This window comes from Symphalangus syndactylus, chromosome 20, assembly GCF_028878055.3.
Source record: "Symphalangus syndactylus isolate Jambi chromosome 20, NHGRI_mSymSyn1-v2.1_pri, whole genome shotgun sequence".
In the NCBI taxonomy this organism is placed as follows: Eukaryota; Metazoa; Chordata; class Mammalia; order Primates; family Hylobatidae; genus Symphalangus; species Symphalangus syndactylus.
This window is the reverse complement of record NC_072442.2, coordinates 60,456,954-60,464,398: the sequence shown is the minus strand read 5'-3', so window position 1 is coordinate 60,464,398 and position 7,445 is coordinate 60,456,954. Positions and strand designations below refer to the sequence as shown.

General features: G+C 53.0%; 3 protein-coding genes across 9 annotated transcripts; 2 read left to right on the top strand and 1 right to left on the bottom strand.

Annotated features, from left to right (window-relative positions):
- The first annotated feature begins 20 nt into the window (after positions 1 to 20).
- On the top strand, positions 21 to 1,181 carry TMEM88 (transmembrane protein 88). Of its 2 annotated transcripts, none has more exons than XM_055258258.2 (2): positions 21 to 371; positions 527 to 1,181. In XM_055258258.2, the coding sequence occupies exons 1-2, from the start codon at positions 162 to 164 to the stop codon at positions 794 to 796; spliced, it is 480 nt and encodes a 159-aa protein (XP_055114233.1). In that variant the 5' UTR covers positions 21 to 161; the 3' UTR covers positions 797 to 1,181. The 2 variants fall into 2 exon arrangements, with proteins under 2 accessions (XP_055114233.1, XP_055114232.1); XM_055258257.2 differs by having other exon boundaries at positions 123 to 371; positions 853 to 1,181.
- Positions 1,182 to 1,766: 585 nt separating this feature from the next.
- On the bottom strand, positions 1,767 to 3,248 carry NAA38 (N-alpha-acetyltransferase 38, NatC auxiliary subunit). 5 transcript variants are annotated; one of them, XM_063629521.1, is made up of 3 exons: positions 3,116 to 3,248; positions 2,097 to 2,280; positions 1,767 to 1,925 (listed from the first exon to the last, which is right to left on the bottom strand). In XM_063629521.1, exons 1-3 carry the CDS (start codon positions 3,215 to 3,217, stop codon positions 1,813 to 1,815), a joined length of 399 nt encoding a protein of 132 aa, XP_063485591.1. In that variant the 5' UTR covers positions 3,218 to 3,248; the 3' UTR covers positions 1,767 to 1,812. The 5 variants fall into 5 exon arrangements, with proteins under 5 accessions (XP_063485591.1, XP_055114230.1, XP_055114231.1 ...); XM_055258255.2 differs by lacking the exon at positions 3,116 to 3,248 and adding an exon at positions 2,465 to 2,614 and having other exon boundaries at positions 1,767 to 1,930; positions 2,072 to 2,280; XM_055258256.2 differs by lacking the exon at positions 3,116 to 3,248 and adding an exon at positions 2,465 to 2,614.
- On the top strand, positions 3,121 to 7,370 carry CYB5D1 (cytochrome b5 domain containing 1). 2 transcript variants are annotated; one of them, XM_055258250.2, is made up of 4 exons: positions 3,121 to 3,375; positions 3,483 to 3,559; positions 3,686 to 3,904; positions 4,470 to 7,370. In XM_055258250.2, exons 1-4 carry the CDS (start codon positions 3,216 to 3,218, stop codon positions 4,698 to 4,700), a joined length of 687 nt encoding a protein of 228 aa, XP_055114225.1. In that variant the 5' UTR covers positions 3,121 to 3,215; the 3' UTR covers positions 4,701 to 7,370. The 2 variants fall into 2 exon arrangements, with proteins under 2 accessions (XP_055114225.1, XP_055114226.1); XM_055258251.2 differs by having other exon boundaries at positions 3,216 to 3,375; positions 4,538 to 7,370.
- The last annotated feature ends 75 nt before the right edge of the window (positions 7,371 to 7,445 follow it).

Genomic DNA, 7,445 nt, shown 5'->3' with positions numbered 1-7,445 from the left:
TGTGGAATGTCCAGGGCTCTGGTCCGCTTCTCGGGATGGGGGGTGCCTAATCCTAGAGCCGCATTCCAGGATAAGGGGGGTGGGGAGAGGCTGGGCCGGGGGAGGGGCAGGAAAGAGGGCTATAAGGGCAGCGGCCCAGGCGGGCGGGATCCAGGCGGGCCATGGCGGATGTCCCCGGGGCACAGCGAGCTGTTCCCGGTGGCGGCCCAGAGCCCCGGGACCCCCTGGACTGTTGGGCCTGCGCTGTTCTTGTAACAGCCCAGAATCTGCTGGTGGCTGCCTTCAATCTTCTCCTGCTGGCGCTGGTGCTAGGGACCATCTTGCTACCTGCTGTCACCATGCTGGGCTTCGGCTTCCTCTGCCACTCTCAGGTAAGCGTGCGCCCCGGGGTGTGCGTGTGTGAGTGTTGGTGTGTGGTGATGCTGGCGGTGGGGTCTATGGGCCACAACTTCAACCGCCTGGGCTGTTTCCACCCCGTGCACAGTATGGCCCGGTCGGCTTGGGCCTGACGCCTCTTCTCCCACAGTTCCTGCGCTCCCAGGCACCCCCTTGCACCGCGCACCTGCGGGACCCCGGTTTCACGGCCCTACTGGTCACCGGATTCCTGCTTCTCGTGCCGCTGCTCGTGCTTGCTCTGGCCAGCTACCGCCGCCTCTGCCTGCGCCTCCGCCTAGCCGATTGCCTCGTGCCCTACAGCCGAGCCCTTTATCGGCGTCGGCGCGCCCCGCAGCCGCGGCAAATCCGGGCCTCACCCGGGTCCCAGGCCGTTCCCACATCAGAAAAGGTCTGGGTCTAATGACCCTCGAGTCAAGAACAACCCTGACGGCTACCCTCCCTCTTGTTCGGCCCAAGGACTTGAAGCCCGGCATCTTCCGACCTGCCCTGCCCCCACCCCTGCCTGATCGGAGTCCTAGCATCCCCTTGGGAGCAGCAGCGTCAGTGGACCCAATGCTGAGAAAAGCCCCCACATCCCGGAAAACCCACTTTCCTTTCACTACCCACATCTCAATCCTGAACATCTGGGCTGGAACCTGCACACCTCCCCCTCAGCCCCGTCGTGAATGGGACAACAATCTCGTGCCCTCTTTTTATGGTGCAGCTCTTCCAGTATTTCCGGGGCTGGGGGACGGGGCTGGAGGGGAAGGAGTGTCCACGCATCAATAAAGATTTAACGAACTGAACGTGCTCTGCGAACAGAGGAGTGGCACAAGTACTATCACCCCTGCCCTGTGCCGAGGAACAGGAAACATGTGCCAGGGCTACAAATGAGTAGAGAGGAGCATCCTTCAGCCCCCTGGCCTTATCGCTTTTGTCCGTTCTTCCTGGCCAGACCTCAGAGATCTGTTCCTGACCCCAGGCACCTCCCCATCAATAGAGTGGAGGGGGCCCAGCCTCGGCCGCCTGCCCCTGCTCCCCTTGGGGACCTGAGCCCGTTCTCTGACCCCAGCTTAGAGGAACTCGGTGTTGCCAGGCCGGGGTGGGAAACAATGGGCCTTCCGGAGCAGGATGACACCCCCTCCCGCCACAATTCTGGAGCAGCAGCGTGGGAGGGAAGATGCAGGGGCCCACCCTGGGGCCTGTTGGTCCGTCATTCAGCCCTGTCCCCCATCTCTACCCCTGAACTTGAGAGAACCTTTGGCACCCCTGGACATCTCGGTTGGGAGTGGAGGGTTGAGGGTGCTCCCGACTTCAGATGAGCCCTTTCCTCTAGGGATGGGGTGTGCTACCCTGCACCGGCATCCCAGCTACACACAGACACAGGCCCATTCGGTCATAAGTTTAATGAAGTCTGAAAGGTATGCGCCATCGTGGTCAGAGATATGGAGGCCCGGTCAGATTCTCCCTCTGCACCTCAATGGAAACGATGTGGTGTCCTGGTACCATGGCCAGGCCCAGCACACGGGGCTCCCCGGCAGAGAAGGAATCTGGAAAGAAGGATCAGAGCATCAGGGAAGTAGGCCAGAATCAGTCCCACCCCTCTGAGCCACGAAAATGAGCCCCAGAAAGCAAGGGTTGCAGCCAGGCCCTTAAGGGGAAATGCCTTGCGTAAGGCTCCGCCACATTCCCAGGCGGGTGTGCATTCCCCGGGCACTGACCGGACGGCTTGAGGAACTCCTGCGCCGAACCCAGGATGACATTGCAGTCACGGTCAGTGCAGAGGAAGCAGCCGACTAGTGTCCGTCCATCTGTCATGCGAATGCGCATAGTCTTGTTGAGCAGGGCCTCTAGCTGCTGCCGGGCGCGCGCAGCCGCGGAGTCCTCGCGCTCTCCGTCCGAATCCTGCGCGGGGTGTAACAAGCGCTCAGACCGCGCAGCCCCGGCTGCCCGCCCGCGGAACCACAGCTCCCGGCGGCCCGCGGGGCGCTCACACGAAGCCCAGAGGCTGCCGGGAGCTGCAGTTCCCCACCCCCTCCATCTTGCTGCTTGACTGCCCCTTAGTCCCAGAACCAGAGCCCGTGCTAACCCCGGCACTAGAGCTGCTCTGACGCCGACTGCAACAGCCATTCTCTTCTCGTAGCAGCATGGTCGGTCCAGCTCCGGCCATTTGCCCGGAGGCCTCCTCTGGGCCTTTCAACTTCCTAAGCACCTTTCAGGTTGGGTGGTCCGAGATCTCGCGAGCGCTCCGACCTCTTTCCTTTCGCGAGATCACCTCTCTTCCCCCTCCTAGTCTCCTCGGCAACGGCAGAGATATCGCGAGCTTCTCCTACTTCTCTGGCGCTGTGGCTCACTGAAGCGTACTACGCCGGATGTCTTAAGATATCGCGAGACCTTTACCTCTAGTTTCTTACACATCCTTTAGAAACTCTGGAATTTAGCGAGAATAGATTCTTTCATACTGCCTCCTCCCTTTTCTGTCTCAGCGAGATAGTCTGTCCTAACTATCCCATGTAGCCCAGGCCACTGAATTAAAACGGAGCGTTTTCGTTCTCTGCACCCCGCCCCCCAACTCCTGAAAGCGGCGCAACTCAATTACTTGATCCTTATATGCCCCACGCGGGACTCATACTACGTTTCCCGTGAACACGTGCAGTCCAAACCCCGCCCCTGACATTTGGCTCAGTGGACGGTGGCCGGAAAAGGACAATGGTTTCCATGTCAGCGGATAAACGCTCACCCCTCGGCTCCCGGACGCGACGGAGGTCGTAGCAGTAGTGAGTACGTGCTGAGGAGCAAAGGAGTAACCAAGAGATCCAGTGACCGACAGAGCAAGAGCCATGCCGCGCCGGGGCCTGGTGGCTGGGCCAGACTTGGAGTATTTTCAGCGTCGCTATTTCACGCCGGCGGAGGTGGCCCAACATAACAGGCCCGAAGACCTCTGGGTATCTTACCTGGGACGCGTGTACGACCTAACGTCATTGGCACAGGAATACAAGGGTAAGGGCCACACGTTGGGCCGGGACTGGAGTGTGTGTGTGTCTGTGCACGCGCGCGTTTGCCTCGTTCTTGAAGAGCTGGCATTGACAGTGGCTGCTCTTTTCAAGGGAACCTGCTGCTGAAACCCATCGTGGAAGTTGCAGGCCAGGATATCAGCCACTGGTTTGATCCAAAGACCAGAGACGTGAGTTATGCTGGAATCTGGGGTTGTGGGTAGAGGCAATGGAGAGCGGGGATGGGAAGGAAAAGCAGAGGCTAGCCAGAGCCTAATGACTGCTCTGACCCCCTCGCCCCAAACCCTCCTTTAAAGATCCGCAAGCACATAGATCCGCTGACCGGCTGCCTGAGGTACTGCACCCCGTGGGGCCGCTTTGTGCACGTTCCGCCTCAGCTGCCCTGTTCGGACTGGGCCAACGATTTTGGGAAGCCCTGGTGGCAGGGGTCGTATTATGAGGTGGGGCGGCTGTCTGCCAAGACCCGGAGCATCCGCATCATTAACACGCTCACGTCGCAGGAGCACACACTGGAGGTGAGAACTGGTGACAAGGAGCAGGTTAGAAGGAATGGGGAATCCCAGCAAATCTCCAGGCCGATCTTCAGGGCAACATTTTTTCCATAACCGCTGGGAGTGTATTTTCTGTCCTTTACATTGAGGCAACTGAGGAAAGCACAGCACCTAGGTCCCCAGGGTTGGGAATTCTAGGAGTGTCTGGGTCACAAGGGGACAAGAGACTCCTTTATAAGCCCGGGAACAGCAGTTCATGTATCTTAGTGATGGTGGTCCTTCGAAGCTCTTACACGCCGTTTTGGACAGCAATTGAACTTTCTTTTTAATCTACTCTATTGCATGGATATAGTGAGGGGACAGTTGACCCTTTATGGCCATCTGGTAGTTAGAAGTGGCTGCCATTGAGATCTGTAGGACTTTAGGGCCTGTTCATTGCATGCTGGAGTTTCAGCGTTTTTTCTGGGGCCGTAGAGTACCTGAAGCTGCTATCTCCGTCCAAAGTGCCAAGGGAGGCACTTTGATCCCAGTGTGTGTATGTGTATACTCCATCCAGAATTCTGGGGTGGGGTACTTCTATGTTCTCCAGGTGGGGGTTCTGGAGTCCATATGGGAAATCCTACACCGCTATCTCCCCTATAACGCACATGCTGCCAGCTACACGTGGAAATATGAAGGGAAGAAACTGAACATGGATTTTACCCTGGAAGAGAATGGGATCCGGGATGAGGAGGAAGAATTTGACTATCTCAATATGGACGGTACACTTCACACACCTGCAATACTTCTGTACTTCAATGATGATCTCACAGAGTTGTAGGAAAGGAGACGTACATTCATGGAGACTCAAGACGTATTTCGAGTTTGGCTTTTTCTGTGCCTTGAGGAAAAGTGGTGGGGCCGAGGGGTGCCTGGACCTAGATCTCCATTCCTCTCTAGGAGCTAGCCTGTGCCCTTCTGAAGTGTAAAGGCCCTATTCCCTGCCTTCATTACAGTTTGCTCTGAGTAAATTAGTGAATTAATCTTTAGGAATGATACAAGAAGATCAAGTACCTTGGTTTAGGGAGATGTAGAAGAGGATAGTCAGAGTTCAGGCAGAACTGTTTGATAGTTAAGAGAGTAGTTCTACAGGGGTGAGGGATGGAATGACTTTTTTGGCAATGATGGAAATGAGATGTCTGCGGGAAGATGGGATTTACAAAGACAGGAATAGGAAATGTTTATCCTTGACCATACATAGTTGGCTTATCTTACTTGTAGAAGAGTGTTTGGCAGCTGAAACCCAAGGGAAAGAAAGGAAGTGCGTCATTTTAGGCAATTCAGGCTAGATATTATACTAGGCACTTCATATACCCTCTTTTTTTTTGCCCTTAACAAAGAGAAGGGTCTTGCTCTATCACCCAGTCTGGAGTGCAGTGGCAAAATCATGGCTCACTGCAGCCTAGAGCTCCTGGGCACAAGTGATCCTCCCATCTCTGCCTTGAGTAGCTGGAACTTCAGATGCATGCCACAATGCCTAATTTTTTAATTTGTTGTAGACACAGGGTCTCGCTGTGTTGCCCAGGCTGGTTTCAACCTCCTGGCCTCAAGTGATCCTCTTGCCTCAGCCTCCCAAATAGCCTCTTCAAGACAACTACCTCCATAAGGTAGATTACCATTACTATTTTACAGATAAGTCCTTTGAAACTTTGAAAAGTTTAATAGCTCAAAGCCACACTAGGTAGTAACCACTAGAGCCAGAATGCAAATTCAAGTCTGCCCAACTCCAAAGTCCATGTTCTCTCAATATAAAGGGACCATCTCAATGTCTAATCTCATGTTAACATTTGTAACCACTGCTCTCAGCAAGTATTTGGGATGTGGCTTTGTCCTAGGATCCCTGCACAATAGGAAATTGTGGTCCTATTGTATAGTTAGCAGTTATTGTCTCTGGAAGGGAGTTTGCAGAGTTCTCCTGTGGTGAAGAGGAGGCAAGGAAGGCTAAGTGTCAGTTAAGCAATAGCTATTGGGGCTACTTCTTTGTTAATCCCATACCCCAGATTTCCCTCCTGACCTTTTTGGGGCAAAGAGGTGGGTATTTACTAACTTGGGGGAAAACTAGAGTGGGGAAAAGGCCGGCAAATTAGTGACACTTTGGCGAGGGGGAAAAAGGAGGCAGTTTGCCACTTGGAGAAGATGAGGAAGACAGGGTTGCAGAATGGTGACTCCAAAAGAGGGACCTTGACAGGGGTAACGTAAAGAGAGATGCTAACTATGTCAGAAACCTCTCCTGGTGACCAAAAGAGAACCACTATTGGAGGTCATGGCTAGATTTGGTCTCCTTTAACTTAAGGAGGGGAGATTTGAGAATGACACACAGGTGAACTTACTGGCAGCAGCAAGCAAAAAACAAATCAAGAAGAGTTTAGTGTGTCTTCTGGCAGGGGACACCAGGGCCCAGCACAGGAGAAGGTAGCCCCTGTGAGATACTGGTGGGCTATATAGGTGTTTTCTGAGGGGCTTTGGGAGGCATGAACAAAGGTGGAAACATTGCTGTTGGCTTCAGCAGTATCTGAATTTACTGTGAGATGGAGGGTTTAAATCTAACCCCATGGAATGCAGGAGTCCATGAATTATCTAAATCGATCATTTTGATCTTTAAGCAACTCTGCAATTATGTGTACCTTGTTTGCTCAATTAAACCCTGAACTATTTGAGAATGAAAGCTATGCTGTTCCTCTAGTGCAAGCCTCAGGGCCTGTCCTGTGCCTACAGGATGTCCCCATTCTGCCAAAACCTGTCCCTCTTCCAGAGACTCCTACTTCAATGCCTCCTGCTAGAAACACATCCCTTTCCTCACCCATCCAGTCACTCATCAAGTGTAATCTGTCTCCTAAATATCTCTGGAACTTATCTTCTTTTCTCCAAGTTACCATCACCTCTTATCTAAACTGCTATGGAAACTTCCTAACCTGTTCTCCCATTTCCACTTCTGACTTCCATGCTGCCATGAGAGTCAGCTATGAAAAACAAACCTAAACATCGAACTTTCCTTAGCTTCTTCAGTGGCTTCCAGCTGTTTTTGGAATAAAGTCCTAAATTCAAAGACCTTGTATAAATCAGGCTCATCTCGCAACACCCCTCTTTGTTCTCTATGGCCCAGACACACTAGCTTTCAGTTCATTACATGTCTTGCCTCAGACCCTCACACACTGTCCTCTCTGCCTGCAACACTCTTCCTTTCGCTTTCCACCTAGCTGATCCTAAATGTTCCTTCCTCAGGGAGGTCTTTTCTGATTTCTTGGTGGGTCAAGACTTTCTCATAAATTGGTTAGCACCATGCATTTTCCAGAGTTTTTATTACAATTGTAAAATTATGGCTGTAATAGGCTGGCTGCGCTGCTAGATTGTAAGCTCATGAGGGCAGAGATCTTGTTCACATCTTGCTTACTGCTATATTCTCATTGCTGAGCACACAGTTGCTGCTCAATAAATTTTGAATGAACTCAAATGTTAAGTGAACTCATCCGTCTATACCTAGTGGGGGGGATGTTGTGTCCTAGTAGGCAAGGAAGAACCAAGAAAT